General features: G+C 40.8%; 1 protein-coding gene across 2 annotated transcripts in view; it reads right to left on the reverse strand.

The window, feature by feature from the left end:
- ITGA9 (integrin subunit alpha 9) overlaps positions 1-27,589 on the reverse strand; it is a 245,397-nt gene that overhangs the window by 202,064 nt on the left and 15,744 nt on the right. For both annotated transcript variants that reach the window (XM_039715127.1, XM_039715128.1), the window contains exons 4-13: positions 25,088-25,211; positions 18,170-18,237; positions 15,822-15,951; positions 14,201-14,286; positions 11,572-11,640; positions 8,199-8,336; positions 5,468-5,573; positions 3,948-4,042; positions 925-1,015; positions 373-418 (exon numbers count right to left, since the gene is read on the reverse strand). In XM_039715127.1, the coding sequence (XP_039571061.1) occupies positions 373-418; positions 925-1,015; positions 3,948-4,042; positions 5,468-5,573; positions 8,199-8,336; positions 11,572-11,640; positions 14,201-14,286; positions 15,822-15,951; positions 18,170-18,237; positions 25,088-25,211 (953 nt within the window). The remainder of the gene's footprint in view (positions 1-372; positions 419-924; positions 1,016-3,947; positions 4,043-5,467; positions 5,574-8,198; positions 8,337-11,571; positions 11,641-14,200; positions 14,287-15,821; positions 15,952-18,169; positions 18,238-25,087; positions 25,212-27,589) is intronic.

Genomic DNA, 27,589 nt, shown 5'->3' on the forward strand with positions numbered 1-27,589 from the left:
GCAAAACTACATCCTATGCAGCTAATTTTTTGCTCAACTGTATTCCCTTCAATCACCATTGATTTACTTTAGGTAAACATAAAAAAAAGCCTTGTCACAAGACAGGAGCAATCTTTTTAAAGAGGCACTGAGATGCAACACATCTCCTTTTGGCTCTAACCTTTTTTCTTCATAGACCAGGCATTATCCTGGTATTATCAGCCCTCACTGTTCTATTTAAATTGGACTGCATTCTATGACACCATTCATGTGTAAGGTTTTGCTTAAAAAGCAATCCAGCTAGCTTATTCTGGCCACAATAAACTGGGGAGGAAACTGGACTTAGACCACATAAACAGAAGAAGACAACAGTAAATGAAAAAGATATCTCACCTCAGTAGTACCACATTGTCTGACAGGAAAGCTCCAACAGTCATATCTGAAATGTTTGTAACATTGAGGCAGTTACAAAGGATGCATAAAATTCAGTTCTCTCAAATCTGTTGCTAAATCACAGAGCATGAATCTAAAAAAAGCATTTTATGACTTAGCCAGTTTGTCCCTTCAAATATCATTATGTCATAAGTCTTGTAATTGAATGATTAGTTCTGTGATGTTCACTTCTGCTTTGTTGTTTTATTTTTATTACTACTATTATATTCTTGTCTACTTTTGGGGTTATTTTAAGACTGCCATCCTGACAGAGCAGCTTCCCAGTAACTTAAAACCTGAATCATTGTAACTGTCCAAATACTTTAATTATGCAATCACTGAAAAATTTTATCAGGAGTTTTGAACAGCAGAAGGGAAATGGAAAAAGCAGCTCAGTTTCACTGACCACCTGCAATGGCAGGAACTAGGAGCCTAAAAACAACCAGCTCTGCTGTTTTCTCAGCCTGCTACTGTATTTTCCTGATGGTCTCACTGCCAGAGTAATTGACATACCTGGGTAACCATTGCTATCCATATCAACACCTCCTGATATGGACTGGCCAAACATACGCAGCTTTGGGTTTATTGTTTGTCCAGACAGCTTCTACAGTAGAAAACACGCAAGTGAAATTAGTCATTAACACAAAAGATCCTCTAAAAAACCTTCTTACCAAAACAAAAATCCCAAAACATTTAAGCAAGATTTCCATGGCTACCAGGTCTCTCTTCTATGGGTTAGAAGTGCTACACACCTGCTGTCTTGCACGGCACCCACACAGCCCTAACAGGAAGGCTGTCAACTGCCCCTCTGCTCCTGGCTAGTAGGAGACCACTGTTGACTTGAACTAAAAACCCACACCTGCATTACAATACTCATGCTGACAGAAGCAAAATAAGGAACACATCAAACAGATTTCTGCATGAGGAAAAAATACAACTGCACCCAAGAGATTTTTTTATTACCTTAATTTCTGTGAGTAAAAGTCTTAAGAAGCATCTTAACAATATTAATGATTAGTTAAAACAGAAAATCATGCACAACCATTTCTTTTCACCAAGCCTGCCAGCATACTCAAAGTCAAAATGATTAATTCTCAACCCATTTGGAAATTTTGGGTTCCATCACCTATTACAGCGTATTTTCTGCCAGTTTGGACATTGTATTTCATTTTTGCCTCCCCCACACAAAGATTAATTGACTTCTAACATAATTTCTTTCTTCTTTTAATTACTAACACAAAACTTTCTCTAAGGTTGCATTGTAAATGCAGATGTCTGAAGCAAATTAACATATCAGAATCTCTTTCTCTATGAAGGCAATCAGCCAGCTTTCAATCGTTCTGCTGGGCTGCCAATGCAAGACCTGAACTCAAATCAACTTCTGACTGTAGAAGTTACAGACAGAGGAAACCATGAAATAATTTTAAGTCTGTTGGAGGTGCTTCAATGTTTGTGACATGTGACCAACTTTTCCTGGCCCTCCCATAAAAGAATGCAATATTGGACAAAAGATCAGGCAGGAAATTTATGAGAAAAAAGAGTAGTTGAAGGTAAGAAAGATAGCCTGACAGTTAGTTTACAGGGAAAACAGTGCTACTCTGAGTACAGATCTCTTTTTCTACTTGTGGGCAGGTAAGCTTAAGACAACTGGAAGTAACTTCACCCCCACATAACACTCACATTCCATTTTTGGGGGTCCCAGTTAGGGTAAATCCCACCTGCAAACACCTAAAAGACATCTGCGGGTTTTTTCAGCCTACAAGACAGAAGAATTACGCTGCTTTTAAGTACCATAAATGAAAATAGCAGGACACAAGGCCAAGTCAGCTGCTTCTGCTAATACCTGCCACTGAAGCTGCTGAAGGGACATCAGAGAATGACACACACCAGCACTATAAATGATGAAAGCAGTAGGAGGGAGGAGGAAGAGCTAACAAAATGAAAAGGGTGAAAATATATACCCTGCTGGACATCCCTCCCTCCACCTCTCACAGCTTATTTCAAAGAGGAACTCCACAACAGTAAGATGGATCAAGAATATAGTAATAAGATACAAAATGTCTTCCACCTCCAGGTTAAAATCCAGGGCAGACAGGTAAAGAGATGAAATTGTTACACAGTTTTGGCTGCACATGGGACATGAACCAGTGGTGTGTCTAGTGCCCTGCACTAGACACTAGGAAATGGCAGAGAGACAATGCCTGTAAGCGGTGCCCCCTTCGCTGCCTCAGGACATGGGACAATGATAGGAACAGTTTATCAAGAGTCAATGACCACACACCCTGCCACTCTCTTGAGCTGGGTGTTTTCCCACTGGCCAAATAGAGAGACATGTGCTGTATCTGCTGGCCTTGCTCCAATAGAGAGGGAGAGATCACAAACAGGATGCCTTCCTTCCCACCCTACTGATCTGTCCTTAAAAAATGTAAAATTTGCCCAAGAATGACCAAAAAAAAATCCCGAACTAAAAAATCGAACCAAATCAAAAAACTAAACTATACTAAATAAAACAAAACAAAAAATCTGATCCTTTTCAGCAAGAGCTGGAAAGCTCTGGGGTTTTCAGAGAAGAACCTCCCAACCAGTGGCTCTTGGCAAAAAAAACAGACAGAATCCTCCACATGCCCTACATTATGAATACTTCTAAAATGCACTGAAGAGTCACTTAACTTCCTTTTTTCTCAAAAGCAGTGCATGCCATATACATAGTAAAGAAGGACTAAACTTTTATAGTCTGTTGAAAGAGTTGCCAATATAACCACTGAACACTTTAATTCTGGGTAAACTGATTTACTATGAAGGATCCCATCCAGCAACAAAACAACCAGAAACAAACACACAGAGAGAGGGAAGAGTCAGGCTTTCAGAACAATGAAATGTGCTAGATAGAGACTATGAGACGTATGTTGGGCAGCATGAGCATAAATTTATCTTCTCTACTGCCTGGCTACAGCAGCTAAATTGTACTGTGTTGTCTCTGCACAAGACACCATACCATATCCCCAACAAGGTTTTACTTCATCATAAGTGGGTAAGGGCGATGGTACCTAAGAATGGCCTTCTGACATATTGTCGGAATGCAAGAAGGCCAATAAAGTGGGTAAGGAGGCACAAAAGAACAGTTAGTAACTATTCATTCTCACAAAGTCTGCTTCTACAAGAAGTGCAACCTCCCAATTTCCCATGGGCCTCTCCACAATTTGCATGCTCAGCCTTCCCAGGGTTTTCATTTCTCCTCTGCATTAGTACTATCCCTAAAAATTAACACTCAACTTTTAAGACTCTGCTTGCTTCAAGAAGATATAGCTGACAACTGCAACAAAAGACAGTAAAAAATACCTCCTGACTAACATAATTTTACCTTTCAGCATAGATACAGACAAACTTTGGGAGAAGCTATCTTCAAACCAGAACTGAGAAAAGAATATAGAGCTATGACAAGGCTACCTATTAAGGGACCCTTAAGTATTGTTCATTTCTGCAGGTCCTGGGAAAGTGACTTTCAGATAGGGATCATAAGCAGTAGTGTGACATACCATAGAGTATTGAGGTATAATACCATTGGCATCCCCATGGTAAATGTACACTGCTCCTATGTAGTTATCCTCCTTAGGCGCTCCAATGGCAACATCTGTAAAACAGTGCAGATTTCACAATCTATTCCATTAATCCAATTTTTCCCTAATTTTAGGATACAGCTATCCATAGGAAAACAGCTCCCCATGAAAAGGTGATCACCAGCTTATATGAACCTTGGTGGAAGAACTTACTTAATTTTATTAAGAGCTCATGCTAAGATAAACTTTAAAAATACATAAATGCATATGAATTTGTAAACATATGTATGTTTCACATAATCAGATCTTGTGCCTAATTAGATACATGTTCTTTTACAAAAATGTGTTTATCAACCAGCAACCATACTCAAAAAATTAATTTAGAATCCTTTTATGACCAAATCTTCAACCCATGAGAACACCAGTTTTGTGAACCAAGACAAGACTGGCAAAATATTTACTGTAGCAGTACATTAAGGTTGGCTGAAAATCCAAGGCTACACAAAGAGGCTGGGTATATTAAATGGATAGGCAAGAGTTAAAAGTAACTGCTGAGAGTGACTTTTCAAATGACAGTTGATCCCACTTAACTGCAAACTCCTACAGAGAGCATGATCCCACCTCCTGTTCTCCTCTCCTACTTGGATCTAGTGACTATGCTATCTGCTAAAATTAAGCTTTCCACAATTTCTTCGTATCCATGGACTGATCCAACTCCCTCTCCAGTCTCAGCATCACCGTGACTGACCATATATTAGCAGGTACACACAAGCACATGTCCAGATGCAGAGGGGAAAAGCATGTTCACGATTTGTGAGGGCAACCTGCAACAAGGCTGGGTTAGGCTTAATGGGATACTGTGTCCTGAGTGGCCTGGAAGAAATAAATCCAAGCACACACTAAGTTGGCCTTTGTTTAGAAGTCCTTAATCTGCACTTCCAGAAACCAGGGCAGAAAAGGAACATTGACATTTTGTTCTCACCTACTGCTCTCACAGCATGGGGTCTCACATTGAGCATCCTGAGAATGGAGCAGGGGGAGAACAAAGCAAAAGGGAGAAATTAATAGACTATGTGTTATCAGGAGTGAGAAGCTACTTCTGAATTATACATCTTGATAAGAAATAAGATTATGTCAACAAAACCAGAAAGGCTTGGAAAAATAGGCAAATGGTCAAGAAGTCAGACATAGGTTTCTGTTTTGTTCAGGGTGAGGGTATCTACAGCCTTTTATAAGTCATACAGGGAAGAAGAAAATATAACAGCAAGGAAAGCAAAACAATGTTTCTGTGACCTGCACAGACACAAACTAAACGAACAGCAAGCACAGTCAGCTACAAAACACTTTAGCACACAAATCCTACATAAGCAGATTTATCTTTAGGTTGAAGCCAGGTGCCAGTCAGGTCTGGATAAGCAATGCATGCCATGCAAGACTGACAGTGTCACCAGTGTTGCTCACACTTATGGAGAAACGGCCATGGAGGAAATCGCACTGACCTGGGAAGCCATCATCATCAATATCACCAAGGGCAGCCATGCTCTCCCCAAAGTGTGCATTATAGGCACTGTCACCGTCCAGGGTGAGCTGCTCTTCCAGCACTCCCTAGCAAGCAAGAAATAAAAAAAAGTCAGGGAAATGGTGCAAGCCCTGGATGAGGCAAGCCTTCCCCATGGAAGCTGCCCATGTGCTGTGGGAATGACCTGGGGCAAAGATGCAGCCTATCTCTTGCTCTTTGCAGTCAGATTACCTGGGCTCTAGAAATCGAATTTACTTGTATTTTAAACACCTTCTGGATTTTAGTTTTAAAGGGGGAAGGGAAGACAAAGGAGTGCATGACTTAACCAAAATACTAAATTAACTAAACAGTAACTCAGAGGTGTAATTAAATGCAGTCACAGGGACTAGTGAATCATAAAAAGTTTACAAATGCCTAAAACATAAGAGCCCAGAGTTTGCTCTACTCGCAGATTACATCTAACGACCAAAAACCGCAGTTCAAGTTTTATTCAGCTAAACTCCTGAAGTTAAGCTAAGGAGTATTTTTCCCTAAGCAAAGAATATTTAATAATTTGATTTGAAAACATTTTAAGTACAGGACAGAAGGATTAAAGCAAAGTCCTCCAAAAGCCTTCTTAAATTAAGAATAAAGAAATATATTTAATGAAATAAAGAGACTGAGAAAAGTTGAAATTAAGTAGCTTGGTACTACTATGTCATGAGAAGCCTTATATGGTGCTGGTATTTCCTGCCCACCCACCTTCTGGTCAGATTTTTATTTTCTTACCGTCTTCTCTTCAGGGGAAATGTACATTTCCACAAGAAAAAAAAATTAGTTACACAGTCTAAGTCTGTACCCACCTCAGGGTTGTTCTGGTTTTGCTTCCTTTGTGAATGAGAATAAGCTACTCTCTGGAACATGTACTAAAATCTTTCACGCAGCTGGAAGGAGTTCCTGACTTCAAGAAAATCCCACATAATGAAATTGAAACACAACAGGCAGGCCTGTATGTGTGACTCAGTTCTTTGCAGTTGTCACAGGAAAGGGCAAAATATAAGCGTTTCAAATGTAGCACCATTATGCATGCTTGTTTTATAATACAGTTTTCTCTGATCCTCTGTAACAATCTCTTAAGCAAGGGTGCTTGCAGAATGAAACTGACACCATTATGATTTTTTGCCTTTTTTTAATATACCTTTTATATACCTTGTATGTATCCTCAGTGCTCCTAGCATGCATTATTGTAATTCCTTAAGTCTGATAACTCAGCATAGTCCTGGTATTCTCTTAGGCCAGAAGACCAAACATCCTAGAGACCCCACAGCTGGAAGCCAGAAAACCCTATGCTATCTTGAGAAACCAAAGTCCTCTTTAAAATACATCCTGTAAATTAAGATTAGGCCCATCCAGGGGAGAATTCTTCAAGATGGGGAGATATCACGCTATACATTCAAGCCTCTCACTGGTGCATCTTTGTTAGATGTGATAACTTGTAAGGTCTATAAAATTATACATGATCTATCAGGTGTGTACATTTTGGCACATTCCACCTTGACAAAGTGGTACACCATAAGGATCCTTATTAAATACCAAGGGTAAAAACCCTTTATCCCTTAACTGTGTCTCGCTCTTAATTTTTGGGAGCAAGGAAAAGACATCAAAACAAAGTTTAAAATGTCCACTGCTCAAAATAAAGCCCACAATCCTGCAAGCCATTGCTTGTGCAAATAATTCTAACACTCCTGGTGCAGGAGTATAAGAAACTCATACTAGCTTCTTGACTATTTTATAGAAGATAAACATTAACTCATGTATACTCTCAATGTATATTGAGTATGTTGGTTATCTGTTTGGCATTCTGGACCCTATCAGTAGAACCCAACAGCAATGCTGCAACATAAAAGGTGGAACCTCCTGTGGATAAAGCTGAAAAAGTAAAGCTCAATTAAAGGACCAGTAATAAAAAAATTACAGCAAAAACACTTCTCAAGTCTCCTAAATGCTAGGACTTCTGGTGAATTTGAAGTCTAGCACAAATAAATTCAAAGTTCACTAAATACAAGCCAATTTCATTTTAGTCCATAACAACTCTTCCTTTAAGACAGCAGCTTTAAGACCTGAACATTACATATTTCATAGTATGTAAACAACCACTATTTTCCTATAAATAAAACTTAAGAATAGCTTTGGTTAGCCAATGCAATGAAGTTCAGACTTTTCCAAGACTATTATTAGGTCATCTGAAATCCAAGAATAACAGCTGATAAGAACCTCCCCTAAAACCTTTATATGGGGCATAATCTGAAAGTAACATGAATTCATGTTAGAGCTTTCTCTCCTCTTCCTCAGTCCTCAGATATTTGTGTTCCAATTTGTGTTTCAGGTTTTAGTGACCACTCAAAACACAAAGGAGACTCAAGTCAAAGCTGCTGACGCTTACTTGGTTTTGGCATCAAATCCATATAAAGCCACAAATGCCACCAAGTTTCAAAATATAACCGGTCTTTCTCAGATCTCCTTGAAAGATTTACAGGTTTCTGTTGAATTTGGGCTGGCATCTGGCAAACTGTGATACCAAATGAGTCCTCCTGTGACTTCATGCTCTGCTAGAGACATCCAGAGCCCCACTTATTTGAAACATCGAGTTTCACCAGGCAGTGCTAGAAGGACATACTTGCCAGGGACCCACACCCTCATCCCTTACCAAATCACCTCCTGTACATACTCACATTTCCTCTGTTGATATAGACTGTGACTTGACCCTCATCTCTGATCTCAGAAAACAAAGGTGCTCCAACCAGTAGGTCTGACAAACCATCAGAATTCAGGTCAACTGCACATAAGGAGGAGCCAAAGTAAGAGCCCATCTGTAACCAAGTTGAGTCACAACAAAGCATTCAGTATCTGCCCACACGCAGCAGGAAATCATATAGCATGTTTTTTGTTTGACTTGGTTATTCTTTTAATTTCACATGATGACTTGCTACTTTATCACTCACAAGCACTCCTATAGAGAAAGCTTTAGGAATAATTCTGGCAGAAATGAAAACACTTTACTATAACAGTGCATGAAGCCTGAATGTTTTACCAACAGAACAGAAGTTATACACTGGGACATACTTAAGTGAGACACTTAAAGAGCTGTCTTAGACTAGCTTTTGCTTCCCAAATGCATAAAACTAGGAAGGGGTGAAATGAGTTTCCCAAACTAGACCCAGATGGTGATTATTCATGCCCAGTGACAAAGTGCCTTGCAGCTGGGCACCACAGATGATTTGGGGATACCTTAAATAAATAATGAAAGAAAAAAAGAAAAACAGGCAAGAGGCCATGAAAACAGGTACCTAAGACTACCTCTTGATAATAGACTATCCTTCCCTATTCTATTTGTATAAATCACTGTCAAAGGGCGTACTGGTTGTGGGTCATAATAATTTCCTTTCCTCTCATGTACAGGCAGATAAGCTGAAACAGAAACAAAGACTTTCAACAAAAGCTTTTCAGTTGATACAGAACAAATGTAAACCACTTTCAATTTCCACTTATTATTGCTTGATAAACTTAATTGCTTAAAATAAACAAATACTTCATTATTTTTTTATATGGGTGAACATTGATGACTATCTCCCAGCCAGAACCCACATTACATATTTCAAAACACACTTAAACACAAGAAGGAAACCAAAAACAAGAATGATATTTCACCCTTATTTCATTCACTTCTGCTAAGGTAACATCAGGCATACTCTTTGAAACCAACTACAAATTATAGCCTCAAAATTAAAAGCTGCTTCAGCAGGAAACTGAGGAAGATGCCACTTCTATTTGAACTTCAGTGCTGTCTTCTACAAAGTAGGAAAATCTGAGGTTAAAGGAATAATTATTTATGTTCTTGAATGCTTTTGCATTCCTCATAGCAGATGCTTGACCTCAGTGCCTGTAAGTTAACATTCATGAGCCCGAACTATTGGACATGCTAGAAGATGGGGAGCAGCAATGCTATTCTATGCAGTCTCTAAGATTTAATAGTTGCTAAATATCAATGCAATGTGACTGAAGAACAGAATTTAGTTTGTTAATGCAGAATTTTTTGTGTGGGTTTAAAGCTGGACCTCAAATATCATTTCATTCTAGTTATTTTGTAGCTCAAGCTCCCTTGTGGATTTTTTGTTCATTTTTTTTAATCCACAAAGATTTTAAAATAAATTTCTCATGGGTAAATTTCTTATGGGTAATGAATAAAAGTTATGAAAAGCATTTTATTATGTATTCAGGCAGTTTTCAGGAAAAAGCTATTATTTACTTAACTGCAACATGATATGTCTGCAGCATGGGTGAGTTCACACTGTTCACAGTTCAGATAAGAACCTGAAGTTTGCAAGCTTAGCATTTGTAACAAGGTACTGAATTTTCTTTTTTTTTTTTGTCTGCATTTGATTTCTTAGTTCAGCCTCCATTAATAAAAAAAGAAGAAAGAAACTGGCCAGCTGTTCATATCTGCCTACCAAGAATGTCAGAGCAATAAACTTTCACACTACTGGGGAGGATATAGCATTTTATGAGAGCTCATTTCCAAGCAGTGCTCATTGCTGAGCAGGTCTGGTTTTGCTTCTACCACAAAACAAAACAAAAAACAAGAACCAAACAAAAAAGGTGATTTAGCACAGTCTTCTTTTTAAAATAAAATTCTCATTTAGATTTTAGAGAATTTATAGAAGAATATGCTAATGAAAAAGAGCCCTACAAGTACCTGAATGATGTAAATACTTGATTAGTTAAGTTACGTAGAAGAGTAAAGCAATTAAATTGAAAAGGAAAAGGTTTTGGCTAAGGCCTGCAAACTTTCTGATGGCTCTGTTTATTAGGCTGAGGAATAGTCAGGAGCACATCCTTAGAGACATTTAAAACTCAACAGGGAAAGAAATTAACAGGAAGCAATCAAACACTGGATGAACTGGGAGGTCTTTTCCTTTCAAGATGTCTGTAATTCTGCTAGTGCAGAGAACGTAAAATTTTGCAGAGGCCCTAAAATACAAGTCACACCAGGCACCTACACATGTGGGCTTGTAGTTTATTTTATTAAATTTATTTCATTAAATTCAGTAAATTAACATCCCCTATTACAGGCAAGTTTTTAAATACTGCAACTGTGTCTTGCTGGAAAAAAAATAACAAGATATAGTAACACTCCCAGCCAGAGGATAAGGGCAAACACTTTGGGTCTTCCTGAGGCTAGCAGGTCTTCCCAGAGCCAAAAGCTTCCAGAAACCTTTTTCTTTTTTTTGTATTTCTTATCCTTCCAGAAGAACACAGGAGACCCCAGATAAGCAGTATAATTTAATCACTAAGTTATTCCTAAGAAAGCATTTTTTGTTGTTACCTATGGCTAGACATACTGTCCATTTTGTTTCTCCTGCAACACAGCTCCAGTAAGTCCCCAGATGAAGAACACAAGCTGTTCCTCATTGAAAAACAACATCACACTGGGGAAGCTAGATCTCACTAGCATTCACTAAATTTCATGGAGGGGGAAGGCAGTTCAGCTTTAAGAGAGCAGTCTCAAGAACAGAATGCAAGACTGATTTATAGTTGGAAGGGGAAATTATCATCTGTTGAGGCAATGAAATTGCTCCTCCACAAAACAGTGTAATGCAACATCCACCTTGTCACAGCACAACACAGGAAAATAGATTGGGGCTTTGCATATTAAACTAAACTCCAGGTTATCCACATCTCCCAGTAACATCTACTAAGAGAAAATCTCTGCATCTAGGCTCACCTGGTTGTCCCACACCTCAGAGGTACTGCTACAGTCACATAAAACTAAAGAGAACCACTATTACAATTTCCAGCAAGATCTTCTATTTCAGTCACATGGGCATTGAGCAGACACTGCAGTCATGACTGCTACAGAAGAGATGGCAAACAGCTGATCTGTAAAATAGGTTTAGCTCTTCTGGGAGGATAAGAAGAAACAGGGTTTGCTGGACAACTTATGAAGGAGCGGAATGAAAATTATGCTCTGGGATGACTCTGCCATTATTTCCGACCCCCCTCTACCCCACCCCTCCTAATAGATAACACACATATATAAATGCTCACCTTTTTTCCTGAAGCCTGAAAAATCTTTATTAGAGAGCCTGATTGTCTGTCCGTTCTGAAAATATAAACCTGAAAGGCGAAAAAAGGAAAAAAAGTTAACCAATACTAACTATGAAGCACTTGTGCTTTCTAAATAATATCTAAATCATGGTCATGACTATTGCCAGGATCCAACTTCATGACCACTTTACTGGTCAGTCTACTTTTAAAAGATGACACAGAGTTCTCCACGGTCCTGAAAAATCACAGGCTTGTCGTAAGAAACACTTGAATATTATCTTGTTGCCTACTTTTTTTTAATTTGCTTATGTATGTGATGTATGTGCACATGAGTGCACTTAAAAGCACCTAGGCAGGCAACTTTACAAGTTTCAAAAAAGTGGCATCTGGGGACCATCTGGAAATAAGTAGGGCAAAAGACTGAGAATGCCTAACTTTGATCCCCTTCCCTTTTATCAAGCATTCCCTTATCAAGAAAATGTGCCAGCACATACTGCATTGGAAACTTCATGATGCTTTAGCAACAGTCAGAGTAGAAATCCCAATCAGACCACCCACAACATTTCCACTGTTCCTGTCTGAAGCAATTTTTAAATCAGAAAACTATTCAAACACAGCCTATTCATTGCTCATTTCCACAGGAGAAACCGTTTAATCTGTAATCCTCAGGGATAAAAGTATTGATGATTCAAGTTCAAGAATACATCTCGTACCAAAATTTCAGATGTGAAGTACATGGCTTCTGGAAAGGGATTCCCTTCAACAGAAAGTCTGGTTCAGTCAGTCCTTGAGATTCCTGTGGCATTTCACAGGTTCCCTCCTAGCAGGTGCTCATACAGTTTGTAGGAGAGAGGATCTCTTACTTCCAAGGCCATGTGAAAGAGCCAAGAACTGGAATGTGGTGAGTTATTAACAGGTGGTGAGACAGAGTTCAAAGCTGTTTTCAGTCGAGAACACAGCACAGGTTTACTGTGGACAATTGCTCTATATACACAGGACTCCCTAGCTTATGCAGTGACATGTTTAGCACAAACAGCATGTTGCCAGGTGTCTCAACTCCAAACCCAGTCTTAAATAATGACAGTCTTTGTGACTTTGGAGAAATGACCCAGTCTTATTAAGAATCTTGGCTTTAACTTAAGTGAAAAGGTGTGACAATGCTAATCACTTTCTATCAGAGAAGTGGAAAAGATCAGCTTATTAGCGTATTTGGAAAGCACAACAGGACTACTCATTGTAAGGTTCTGTGTTCAGCACCTCTTACTAAAACTTTGCCATGTGTTCCTGCTACCTGCATCCCATGCCAAGGGAGAATAATGTAAGCTTTAGAGACTAGAGCAGTAATCTTTAAACTACAGAGCCAGCTGCTTTCTTGTGGATCTCTTGCTAGCAGGTGTGTTTCCACACCTTCATCCTTGCAGAGAAATTAAATTTGTTCCACAGAAAAGCAGCTTGGAAGGAAGGTGCACTGTAGCAGCCATAACAGAACATCTGGGATAAGGAAACTATGTCTTTCTTATGCACATGCCCTCTCAGTAGCAACTTTGATGCTACTATATCCTGTACCTCCTAGTCACGCCAGACCAGGTGTAAGGATCAAGTTCATCCTCTTATCCCATTCTCCCCACTTGCACTGCTACCCCCAGGACATGGTCACTATCAAAAACAATCTGCCTGAACAGGACAGCATTACGGGTAGTGAAGACTTCTCACTGCTTTTAATGATTCAGCTATATCTCATGTCACTAAAGAGCATGAGAACCAAAGGGAGGAAGATGGAAGGGGGCTGCAGGATATCTCTGCTCAAGCAAATGGTGACAGGAGGCCCCAAAAGGATTGCATTTGGAAGAAAGAGAGACAAAAGCAGATCCTTTACATTCCTTCTCTCCCTCTCCCCTCTCCCACTTTTCCCACCTTTGGTTTAGAAGAGTATAAGAGGACACAGTGCTCATCCTCAATCAGTTTCTCCAACAGCATGTGGATACTCAGCACAGGAGAACCAGGCTTGCCTAACTCAACAGCCATTTCCATCTAGCCATTCATTTGTTTACATCTTTGGGACATGGAACGTATATACGCCCTTAAGATCTTTTTTGTTTCCTTCCTTCTTAAGAGATTATCACTAAGATTTCTAAGTATAGCTGGCAAAAAAACCAGACTCTAATACACTAAACATCAAAGTATTATGAAGTTTAAAATTGGCATCAAGTCACCTAATCTCATTCTACTAGAGATGATATCTTGAAGTAAATACTGAAATAGTCAGATGTGTGAAAAAATGAAGCAGAAGACAAATTCTCTTTCACAAGTATTTTCATTTCTACAAAAGTTTTAAGTAATACCTAAACAAAAGCAGTGTGAAAGAGATCTTGTCTGTGTCTCATTAAAATGGGTATTGTAAGGACTGGGTGGGAAAGAGAGGGAAGAAGGGCAAAGGATGCAATGCATCATGAGGGACAGGTTGAGAAAATTTGACAACTTCACCAAACTACCTCATCTCTCCCCTACTCAGTGCTCAAAACTACCCTGCAGATAAAAATCTCTTGTCTTCTCATACATGTTAGAACTGCATCAGTATTATATTTCACGTTGCATCCAACCCACATTACTGTTTGATAAAGAGCCACACCTTTCCGATGCCTCCATCCTGGGGAGCTCCTCCTACAATGTCAGTCATAGTCGGCTGAGAGAAATGACCTGCTGTCACTGCATATCCTGAGAAGTAAAGGAAATAAATAAATAACCATGACAGGAAAACAGATCAGCCAGACAGATCAGGCTTATAAGGCTTCCCTGCTCCTTGGCTGCACTTAAGAGTTCAACAACCTTTCTGCTCAGGATGCACCAATATTCTGTTCAAAAGTTCATGGGGATGGGAAGTGAGAGTGCACCCTCCAGTATGCTTCCAAAACTGAGACAAGAAAGCCATGTGTGTGGAGATGACCAAGGGACACAAGTAGTTCATATTGGGAGCAGTTTGCCAACTGCAAGTCAAGAGAGGGAAGTAAAACAGGAAAAGGCATACACAAAAAGAGAAAAGTGATCATATGACCACAGAGAAAGTATCATGTCAAAGAGCAACAGTCCCACTTGGATCAGACAGGAGTGTCCTCCTTTGGCTAAAATCACTGCTCAGGAAGGCTTGGAAAATCATGTCCCTTTTTGGTCAGGGGAGACAGAAGAGGACATTAGGCAAAGAGAAGGCAATTGCTTAAAGTAGGCAAAGAGAAGTGAATAGCTTAAAAAGATTTTTTCTAGGCAAGACAAAAAATGGGATGATATAGCAAAGAAAAAAGTGTGTATTTGAAAGAAAAATATCAAAGATTCAGCCTTATTTCATATATTAAAATAAGATATAATAACTAAAGATGAGTAGAGTAGCTTTCCTTCTAAGGCTCCTTTGTATTTGCCTTGCTCTTTTGCTACAAATTATGAGGCTCTCATCAACATGGTAAACCCTATAATTCAAGCCTATCAGCGGCAAAACCAATTTATGTCTGCAAACAGGTAAACATTAACTCTTCATTTAGCTATCACCAAGCAGTATCTACAGAATGGTGTTTTTTTAAATATTAACAGTTACGGGGACAGTGAGAGGTCAGTGAAAGTCTTTAGTAAAACAGTATCAAACTGCTGAAATGCCTTCTAGGTCTCAGCAGTCTTAGGCACTTCAGGATAGGTGGAAGCCATTAAATTAAGTATTTCAGGGACATTAGCTAGTTTTAGAGCAAATAAAACCCATTGAGTTAAAGATGTACCCAAATCCAAACCTTTCACAACTTCCTTCAGTTGCCAATAACACATTTAGATTGCGTTATTTTTGTTGAAATAAATATAACTGCAATACAAATTATGTAATTAGTTGTTGCACCCATTTTAAAGGCACACATAAGCAGACATGCAGTTCAACTAGTAATAAATAATTTGCCTGTTACAGGGCAAAGGCAAGAATGTTAAGATAGCCCACCACAATCCAATGTGCTGTTAAAATGTCTTTCCTATATTAGTCCAAAAAATTACAACAAAGTGTGGGGGGAGGGTGTTAGAACAAGAGAAAAACTGAGTATTTTGAATGCTTCTTTGCTTCCAGTTAAGTATAATTTTAATGCAAATATTCTTCCTTTCACACCTTTTATAAAAATACTCTGTATAACCATAGAAACATACACTACCAACTTTACAGCATCAAAACCTTGAAACACATTGTTGGACAATTTCCTTCTCACAGTGAGCACTAGAGAGCTGCTTACCAAGGTATGTGTACCTCCTGGCTATCACAGCATCATCATTCAGCTTGTAATATGTGTTGTCAGTGAGATTCAGTACTTTGACAGTTCCTGTCCAATAGTAAGATCCTGGTGCGCCCATGATGACCAGTTCCTATAACAGGAAAAATAGAAGTATGTGGGAAAAAGGGTAGGAGGAAAAAATAACAATCAAAACTTTACACATTAATGGAGAAGGGACAGGATATTTACTTGAAACACCAATAATAAGTCTATCTGTAACAACCTCCATTCTGTGTGCATTTGAACAGTATCCTTCCTTCTTCCCAAACCTGGAGGTCACTGCATATACCCTAGTGACAGACTGCCCTTATTTAGTCCACTTCTGCTCAGCTCTTCTGCTGCAACAGAAGACTTTCCTCAACCTTACTAACCATCAAGCTTATCCCTGCTAACATAGTTCTCTGAAAAATCTCTCTACTTGCTGCCTTTCCCAAACATCCTTCAGATGACCCAGAGACAGAAGTACCTCGGCCCACACAGAACCTATCACTCAGATACAGATCATGCCCTGATGCTGGCTGAAATGCTATACTAACCAACCACGATGGAAACAGCACAAAGGATTTTGATTTTACAACTATGAAGCTAAAGAGCTGTCATGCACTCAACAAGCAGGATGTGTGTTATGTCCCAGGTGGAACATTTTGCCCACCTCTGTCATCAGACACTCTGGTCTTTGAGAGACAACCTGAATATAGAGTCATCATAGCATCATAAAAGGGCTTGGGAGCATTACAGACAACCAGAATGATTGAAACATTTTCAAAGACCATAGAAATCAGGCACAGTTTCATCCAGCATTCAAAGGTAGGTGTAATGGATAATGTTTTTGAGTGAAAATCCACTGTACATTTACATTCAAGAGAAATTCACAAAATGTTATCCCAAAAAATCCAGCATCCTTGCAGAAAACCCTTGCTCCTGGATGTGGTTTTAAATACCTCCAGGAAGGGACCAAATTAAGCCTGAGGAACATTAACCCCAGGAAGTTCTCCATCCCCCAAGAAGACATGAGAACAGCTACTTTTCTCACATCTCCATTCAATGCAAAGCCATGGGTGGAGTCCATCCTTGTGGGAAATTGCTATTATATCTGAGTCCCCTTCAGGTAACCAGTTCCAGTTGAGGGGAGATGTAAAATAAGGGATTCTCCTAATACAGGGACAGGAATACAAAACTAACCAAAGAGCAGCATGTGCTTAGAAATAGCTTTTTCCTTGTTATGGGCCATACCTGTCAGGTCACTTACTGACAGGAAAAACTACCATCCAAAGCACTGAATACAGGATAGAGGATCACCTGTTTGATCCTCTATCACCAAAAAGCCATTTATCTGCATTTCCTGCTGCCATCAGACTGAAGTGATAAAAGTTCAAAGGTATCTTTTGAACTAGGGTAGCAAAGGGAAATTTAACTTGGGAACAGAACCAGGCTGGGGAGAGAAGATAAGTCAGGAAACAGCTGCTGCTGGCTGAACATTGAGTTATCTGACAGTGCCCTTGTGGCAACATTGCCTGCCATCCTAGTTTACTGAAATGGCAGAAGGCAATTTCTGAAAGAGAAAACCTTTATTCTAATTGTATCAGCCTGGAAATTGTGTAGATGAGTGCATATTTATGAATAATTAGGAGAGTATATGCTCTTAAAAATTTTAAAATAAAACAGAAAGACACAAGTGAAAAAGCCACAACCCTGAAACATCAACAAAAGAAAAAAAAATCCAGGCATAAGGGAACAAATTCATTCTTGACAAAACTGAAACATGGCTGATAGTCTTCTGTCCCGGAAAGAATGTTAGAACAACTGTGGTGTGTATATTCTACCATATTTTTTTCCTCCATCTTTCTGCAACAAAGAACTGTAGTAGAACTGAAAAAAAAAGTGTTTATCTTCTGTATGTATGTGCATTATATTCATGCACATGTACATATACATAAACAAAATAATTCAAGAAAGACTTACATCATCACTTACAGTAAAGAGCTAATGACAGAGAAATACCTCTATGCAAGTTTTGGGATGTACTTAATAAGAATATTCCCTGAAGACATTTCCAGAGTCAATTCATCTGTACTTGTCCACAGAGCATGAGAGACACATACACATATGTATGAACCACTGCAGAGTCACTGTGCAAGAAACAGACACCTGAGAAATTAGACAAGGCAGAAGGGTGTTTGCTGGCAGGAAGGGACCATGCTCAGCACTCAGCCCACTGTCCGAGCCATACTTGGGAATCTCCTTCTGGGACATGCAACAGGAGAGCCACTTATCAACCCCAAGCTTTTCATGCATGTGCCCCAGCTCACCTTGGTGAAGAAGCCTGAGATCCCTGCCTGGCATGAACCATGCTCCTCCCCATACTTCTTCTTGTACTCTGGATGGAAGAAGGGAAGAAAACAAACTGTGGTCATCCCTGGCACAGCACGCACATTTCACCTGAGCACCTGAGTTGCTACTCACACAGCCTGGAGAGACACCAGCATGCAGGGCTCCAGGGTTTTATCAGTGGATCAGCCACCAAGGTGCACCATGCAGCATACTCACCCACATCAGGGAGTATCGCAAGGAGCCAGCTGGGGAGGGAGGCCAGAGTGCTCCTACAGAGATGCTAAACAAGCAGTACCACAGCAGAATGAAAAGAGCAGCAGCATTGCTCCAGTAAAGGTGCATTAGAAGAGGGTTCCACCTATAGCAGATCATCATTGCTCAGGAGGGGGGAGCAAAAAGTGATGCACATGCCTGTGTGCCACAGACTCTGCTCTAAGAGGTTTAACTCTCAGGCCCATTACTACCTCAGAGAAATAAAGTAATATTCCCCTACAATGACAGTCATCAAAGCCTCCAGAAACATTTCTGGTGAGGGTGCTTCTGGACATAAGCTCCAGGAATGTTTAGATCCATCCTGCACCTAAACATTGCAGGATGTTTAGATCTGCTGATTTTCATGGCCGCGTGCTTAGAGATCCCACTTCACAGGGAACACAACCAGCACCCTACAGTTTTTGTTTATGGATTTTATATAGCAATCATTTGCCCTCTAAAACCTGAGGAATTTTTACTTTCTCTTTTTGATGATGAGAAAAGAAATATTTCTAGGAATACATTAAGTTCACGGTGAGAAGCAGAAAGAGGAAAAAAACAAAATCAGTTTCCACCCCACCCGAATTAAAATATTTTCATCTTGGAAGTATTTGAAACTTACAGCTGGATCCAGCCTTCCCAGTTTTTTTCCAGAGCATTATTTTCAAATATCCACCATAATATCACTACTTCCTGTATATTACAGTAATTCATGTTCAGAAACAATTGAACATACCACCTAATAACTGTGAAACTTTTTTATACTTTCATTTTAAGCTTCATTAACTTATAGCTAAATGATAAAAATTATCATGAAATCGATGAGCAAACTACCTCTGGAACCAAGCAAGTTCCTTTGGAGCTGCATTTTGTGTTATTGAAGATCCGAAGGAATTAATTATAAAAAATGCTGCCTTCTTGCAAAATATTTTATGTAGACATACATACACACACACACCAGTCTCCCTTTTGTACTACATACAGCCTCTTTCTAACATCATAAAGATGTTCAGAATTTCAGACATTTGGTGAGGTCATACCAGTTGCACAGGGAGAAGTTCAGTTGGAGACACCATACAGAACAGAGACTTGATCCACAAACTACAGTCCAAATGCTCACCACTCTTGGCCAAGGCAGGGTCCTGCCAAAAGTGATATGCATCCCAGCAGACCAGAAGCACAGCTGGGTCTCCTAGTGGTAACGCATGACAATTCCACTAAGAACTAAAGCCCATATTAGCCCATAGCTATTGCTGAATAGTGTTGGGGTTCTGAACTGCTAACTCTCCACATACAGATTCTCCAAGCAGTACTTGCCTGGAGAAATTTTTTTTTTTTTAATCAATGTGAACATCTTTTTCATTAAGAGAACCAAGGAAAAAAAAAATATCCCTCCAATATTTCCTGAAAAATAATTCTGTGCATGTCCTAAAAGCCCTGCATTCACTATAGCAGGATCCCCACCCTTGCATGATGCAATGAGGAAGGTCAAAGCACATTTGGAATGAAATCTGGTGAAAGATATGAAGGCTAACAAGAAGGGCTTCAGATACATCAACAATAAAGGGTACTAAAGAAAATGTAGGTTCTACTGCTGAGAGGAAACAGGGACCCCTTGCAAGAGGAATTGCAGAGAAGGCTGAAATATTGAATGGCTTCTTTGGCTGCCTGTTTTGAAGTCTGGGGTGACATTTGCTTTCTTCCTGTCTTCAGGCTCTGTTTGCTTCAGCCTTCACTGCCAAGGCCATGAAATTTCACAAGTGGAAATGTAAACATGGAGGCCCAAACACCTCAAACATCGGGGCTGTTTGAGAATTTAAAGCTCTAGTGACACAGAGGAGAGACCAGCACACCAATTTCAGGGGGAATCAAGATAGATATAGTCCTCCACAACAAGCCAGCAGCCCAGTACAGACAGACACTGGTCTCCTGGATTTCTGCCTAACCCTTTCAGCAAAAAACTACCCTTTCTTATCTGCTCCCCTAACTCCCATCTGAATGATGTACACCCGCCTCTACATCCAAGCAAGATTCCTTTCCACCCATGGCCAAGGGGAGCCACTCATCCTAGATGGTCACATCCCTGCATCACAGACTTCTGTCTGCTCCCTAGAGCTACTCTGCCTCTCCCAAGCAATAGATGAGCCCAAAAGAGATGAAAACCAAGATTGCTTCTACCTCGCTTCCACTTCAGTGCATGGTAGTGACACATAACCATACAACATAGCCAGCCAGCCAGCCATGAAGTAAAGCAACCAACTAGATGGAAATTATGCAGTTATTGTATCAGCTCACAGTTTTTGTACGCCTGTGCGTACAACCTGTGCATGACATTAAATTTATGTGTTTTCACATAGCTCCAGGCAATAACTGCAGTCAAGGGAAAATTTGTTGTTTCCACACTTCTTTATTCTTTCTTGTCTCTCTGCCTACTGCTGTGCATTCCTGATTACAGAGACTGCAAGCCATGAAACTGCTGCAGCAACAGCAGACAGCAAAGCAGCATGATAAGGTTGAGTCTGGAGGAGGTTGCAGCCTGTGCAACTTCAAAGATGTGCAATGAATAACATATTCAGGAAAAAAGAGAAGAAGATGGCAGAATAATCTCAGGTTACAAGAAAAGTGAGACAGAGGAAGAAGTAATTGCATAAAATAACACACAAGAAAAAGAGTAAGCTTTGATGTGCGACAATTCTGAAGGTAAATACCCCTGAACTTTTTCTTTGAACAAAACTCTCTGCCAGTCTCTACGCAAACTTCAGAGTACAATAAAATAACCTATCATCCTCAAAGATGTAAACTATCACATGTGCTAAAAGCTTTTTGTATCCTGTTTTACAGTATTTCACTGCTCTAGGAAGAAACAGTAGTAATCTTTCTGAGCTAGCACTGAGATACTGAGTTTCCACCATAAAGCAGGGATGTTTTGATGGCTCCCAGAAAACCAAATGTGATTTGGACCGTGGGAAAAATTACTTTTTGTTTTGGATGCAAGGAATATGAGCATGTGCTGTTCCCCTTACTAACCAAAAGGATCATCAGTCTTCCCCACTTCCACCATCAATTCTGACCACAGAGGAGTAGGAAACCATTTCAACTCTCCTCATCAACTGGACTGCCTCTCACAGTACACACAACCATCCTTCTTTGCAAACCGAATGCACTGGGGGAATGAAGAAGCAGCTCCCTTTTTTTGTAAAGCCGTTAAAACTAAGGGAAAAATAACCAGCTGAAAGTATTGTGTGGAAAACTGTGGGCCGATAGAGCAGCTGTACCACATCCAGCTCATCTAAACCAGATTAGTTCCTACTCAGAGATTGTATTTAACTATTCAGTTTGCTGCTGTGTTCTAATTATTGCACAATTCCAGACTTCTGTCGGCCCTTTCAGGGAAGCCAGGCAAGAATAAGATGGATTGAGACTCTATGCAACTATGGTTGGTGCAACTATGCTGTTGCCCCAGTGCCATCTAGTCCAGAAATTTCCATTTCCTCCTGATGTGCACTCAGCTGGCCTGCACCCTTCACCTGTTGAGACTTATCATCTTACGTGCACTAAAAACAAGGCTTCTGGAAGCAAGCACACTACTCTCTACCCCTGTTTGCACATGGCAAGATCCAGAGAAGGTTGAGACGCTGGAATCTTGTCGGGCAAAGGCATGTGTCCTAGTGCAGGGTTTGCAGCCACAGGTCTGGCAGCCTCCCAGCAATAGCCACAGAGGCTGTCAGTGTAGAAGCACTTCAGACTCGATGATTTGCGCTAGCCATTCATCAGTGTCAGTGGCGGAAAATTATTCTGCTCCTTCCAGAAAGTGAAGGGAAAAAAGTTACAAGGATGACTGCAAACTTATGTCACAGCAAACCTTAAACAATTAACTGCTCTGTGTGATACACCACAGCTATCTCTCTTGGAGCTTGTTTTATTGAAATTTAAAGAATCAGGAGTACACAAATGCAGCCATTCCTTGTGACACTGTGATTTCACATCTGATGGGGCGGAGGGCTGGGTGGGAATCAGTCCCAAACACTCAATTTTCACTTTCCTATGCAGTGAAATTAAACCAGCATAGTACTGCAGCAACCCTGCCAACTTTCCACTGGCTGCTCTATGTGTACTAGGCCCACACATTTCTATTTTTTAGCAATTCCTGGCAAATATCCCGTCAGATTAACAGCAGTTTTACTCCAAAAACATGATGCATACATAAACACAAGTGATTCTTCGCTTACAGAAACCACATCCCCACCATGGCTTCAGGCAGTGCAGAAGCAGTAACAAAGGCTCAGAGGGAGCGCCATTGGCATTCCTGCATGTGCACAATGTCCACAAAGTATCAGATGATTTGCAGTACATAACATCTGTGTGAGGTCTTATCCTGATTTTACTGACACTAACTGTCATGGTTTGACTCTGGCACAATGCCAGGGTCCCCATGAAAGGTCTAAAATGGTTACTGTGAGATGTGACTCAGAAACAGAACAAAGCAGGCTCCCAGTTTGGGATGGAGGGAAAAACACAACACTTTAATAATCTACAACACAGAAACATAAGGGAAAAAAGAAAAAAATACACACACAACAATCTACAGTGGAACACTCCCAAAACACTCCTCCTCCCCCCAGTCCTCTAAGATTCAAATCTCAGTCCAATACCTTCTTTCACACAAGCTCCTCCCAGTTCATCAGGAGAGAGGAATCTCCCTCTTGCACCATGGGCCTCCCACTCCCTTGGGGCCTGGGTCTCAAAAACAGAGATCCTTCACTGAAGGCAGAAGGCTCCACCACACCCTCCCCCTCAGACTCTGTTTTTTCTAACTCTCCTTGCGGCCTTATCATTCTTGGCTTCTGGCCAACCGCCTCCCCCAAGGTGCAGTCTCTGCATTATGGGAAGAAATTGGTTTCGCCCGTGGCTATGTAAGAGAAAAGTCTAGCCAAAGCCACTCCAATCATCTCCTCCATCTAGGGCACTCTCATCTGCTGGCATTTTCTTCAACTATTTAAACCCTCTCTTCTTTCCCATCCTCCGTCCCCTCTAAACTCTCGGCTGGAGAGGACTCTTCTCCACCCGTGCCTCTTGCAGGGGCTCCCGGCCTCCCTTCCCTCAGGCCACATGGCCTCCCCCTCCCCCACCCAGACGCAGCTGAGCAAGGAGAAGAGGTCAGACCAGCTCACCTGCCAGATCTAAAGAGAATGTTTCTTTCGGAATGCTCTGCTTTTAACCCCCGTGTGTTCTCAGAAGCATATCCAAATCCCAGTGGCCACACCAAGTGCCAATTTCAATTCTGGCCACTGATTGGTTTGACCACAACCCTTCCAAAAACTCACTTCCGGGTCAAACCAAGACACTAACAAAGAGGGCAGAAAGGCAGGAAAAGACAAATACAGTACCCACAACAGGAAAGCTTATATAGCTTATATGTACTCTGCTGCACAGCAGCTAGTATGGCTGGTACAAGTCCCTCAGAACTTCTCACATATCAAATAATGACCAATTTCAGGGCAGGAAAACATCAATGCACAAGTGCCTGCCATCTCCAAAAGGCGGGTAGGTTTGCAATGGTAGATTCCTAAGCAAAGCCCAGAGGGAGGTGAGGAGCCACCTCAGAACAGTGAGCATGAAATGGACACAGTTCTGTCACAGATCTGGCTTTACAGACCACCAAGCTAGGACCTGGCCACTCAATAGCAACAGAGAAACTTGCCAGGACCTTCACTGCCTTATCCCTCTCCAAATTACTAATGCCAGCACCAAGGCTGCTGCTGGCTGCTGCCAGCTATGGACAGGAGGGCAAACAGTTAAAAGCAAATAAGTAAAATCAGAGGTCTTGCCCACGACAAACCCTGCTGTATTTTGTCCTCCAAACTCACCCAATTCCTCAGGCTTCTACAATGAAGAAATGAAAGAAAGGAGGAAGCAAGGCTGCTTTCCCCAAAATGTTCCTCTCAAGGCCAAGAATCTTAGGAGATACTCTCTTCTACCTAACAACACATTTGTGCCTCTTATTCAGTTAATTGCTTTTGGCCAAGGAGTCTCTGTCTTCTGAAGTCTTTAAAAAATGGAAACATGATGTAAAAGTTTCACATGCACTAGAGAAAGAGAAATTAAAATGATGGCACATGAGATTTGGTGCAGAACCAAAAGGCACAGCCATCCATGGCTCAGAGCTGGAGCCCTCCCTCTGTATCCACCTCTAACCCAGATCTTAACACAGCAGCAATTTAATATAAATTGTTGCAGGAGTATCCTGAAGTGATGAGGAAAGTAACCCTTCTCCCTTGTCCCACATCCCAATCCTCTTGGTTCATGACCGCAACATAATTCAGCATTTTTATTCCATGTCACAGTGAAGCACAAAAGGCCAAGCTCATAGCAATATCTTCTCAGTATTTACCTAAGGGGAGAGCTGCTGCCTCAAAACACAATTCAGAAACTTTTCATTCCTCCAGTAAAGTGCAACCATGCACTTTACCAGCCACAAATCCAGTTGTGCTACTCTCCCAACTTCATCCAAAATGTAACTGCCACCACAGCTGGGCCACAAGGCAGTCACATGTTTAAAAAAAAAAAACAGTAGTGAAGGTTATTGTATTATTAGAAGCATAGCAAGGGACATTATAAGCTCCACTCCTGGCCTGACTCCTTACCTTCATAGCAGGGCAAGAGCTTCCTCCCTTTGGACTGCAGGTCAGGAGGAATGATGTTGCAGAAGCCATGGGGCAAGATATACTCTGTCTCATAGTAGATGTTTTTCCAGCGGTGTGCACATGCCTAAACAGATCACATAACATGGGTTACTGGCCCAGAGTCACAGGAGATTACTCTGACCATGGCAGGGCATGCATGAACAGGACGACTCAGCACCACCTTCACCCCACAAATCTATTGTACTCTCCTTACATTCTAAAGTATCTTCTCATTGTTACCTTCTGCAGCTCAGGACATTGTCTGACCTGGCAGCTCAGATCTCAGCCTTCACATGTATGTAATTAGGAAAACAAGAAGTCTCAGAGCCTATGCTGGAAATTACAGAATCTCTGACTGCACATGAATCCCCACAGACAGCAAAACTTTTCTAACTAAAAATGCAACCCAGCAAAAGGTGAAAAACAGAAATAAAGACACTGAGAATACTCAGAAGGTTATACCACCAAATAATGCATGTGTGAGTCAAAGGTTGGTTTCCACTGGGAATGGCAGCTCTGTGTTCTGGTGACAGATGTGCTGAGCCTTGCTTACTGGTTGTGAATTTAATTGAAAACGCCAAGAATTTTGTAGCAACAACAGTGGCAACACTAGCCAAGGTGCAGACAAGCTGCTGAGCTTTATAGTGAAGAATGAGATCATCCTGAAAAACAGGATTCACCAGACACTAGCTCAGTACAACTGCCACACACAGGCACACATGCAAGCAATGTAGAGCCTGGTTCACAACTTCTCAGAACCCATTTGCTCCAAAAACTAACACTTTATTGCTGCCAGCCAAACCACAAGTTGGTTTCTGCTCAAGATTTATTTGGAATAAAAGAAAAGGAAATGTTAAACAGCAATGGCTTTGAACTTAGCACATGCCAGACCTTATCTCCAGCTGGTCTGAGTCTACACTTAAGTCACTGTAGATGTGTCAATTTACATAATTTAAAGCTTAACTCCATGCTAATAGACCAAGCCTCTATGCTACAAATCATCTCCTCCACATGCCTTTGGCTTTTCCTGGATGCTCTGCATTAATCCCCTTCATGAATCCCGTATTTGACTCCATCCTCCCCAGATGAGATAAGCTCTGTCTTCCATTTCTGTGTGCTACCCCACTTTTCTGCTTTAGCACCTCCAAGCTGCCCATAGGAGCATCTCAACACTGTTAAAAACTATATCCACCCATAACGCAGGCACAGCTGTGTCACCTCCCCACTAAAGGACATTGGATGTGTATCAGCCACTGAGAGGCTCAAAATTCAATCCAGCCACCAACAGATTTCAATATACTTATGTCCAGAAAGATATAAATACGTAATGCTACTCTCAAAGAGCAAAATCAGTTGTGCAAAACCTGCTCTACTGTTAGCAGTACTACATTTGATATTTATTGCTTTCTTAATTTCCTGTGCTCAAAGAGAGGCACATATTTCCACATATGGCTATCACAGAGGGACAGTGAGGGGCTCTGGGGGCTGCAGAAAGTTTTGCACCACACTGCATGCTGCAGACTGCCACCTGTGATGCAAAGAATCTTCTGAGGGCACTCAGCTCCACAGCCAAATGCATGTGAGAAGTACAATAAAGAGCAGCTTTGGAGACTCCTGTATGCACTTTGAGGAGGCTCAGTTATGATTTCCATCCCCACGCACTACCCATTCAAAATTCAACAGCAACAGATAACCAACACGTGAAACACTCATTTTCAGCAAAACCACGAAATAGCTTCTGTCCTGATGGATCTGTGGCACAAATATACACATGCACAACCACTGCAAAGACAATGTCATAAATACACATACCATTACAGCAACAGCATCATCAATCCCAACTCTGGATAGAAATTCAAATGGAAACAGTCCAAGAGTATTTTTTTAAATTTTGCAAAGATAAAGGATTGTGGTATTATAATTTTATATTTCAGAAACTGCAAGACACTCACATAAATTAACCTACTAATTAATCTCTCTCAGAAGAGTACAAACAATGGAGTCAGGGACAACAACAGTGTTTCATCACAAGCAGGTGGCTTTGCTCAGGAGTGAGGTGAAGAAGCCAAGAAATATAAAACAATATAAGGAAAGAAAAAGCTGCTGCTGGGTAAGAAGTATGTTCAAAATCAACTGGAGGCTACGGGCTCAGTCTAGCAATTCTGGACACACTTAAATGAATCTGTTAAGTCTTGGGTTAATGACCACTTTTCTGTACCTTCATCATGATGTGTATTCAGGCACACTACAGTTCACCACTGACTGCCTTAGTCTGCAAACCTTCAAGGGATGAGCTCTCCTTGGTTACCCGGGTTAGTACTTCCCCAGACTTCCCTGTGCCACTGCTACAGAATTTGACCTTTTTACAATGGACAGGAGTCCAGCAGCTCCTCTTCCTCCTCAAAACTCATTTCTCTGCAGCCAGATAACCAGCACATTTGTCTCCCTACCACAACACACCCA

The sequence above is a fragment of the Passer montanus genome, unplaced genomic scaffold, assembly GCF_014805655.1.
Source record: "Passer montanus isolate IOZ18808 unplaced genomic scaffold, ASM1480565v1 scaffold32, whole genome shotgun sequence".
Taxonomy (NCBI): domain Eukaryota; kingdom Metazoa; phylum Chordata; class Aves; order Passeriformes; family Passeridae; genus Passer; species Passer montanus.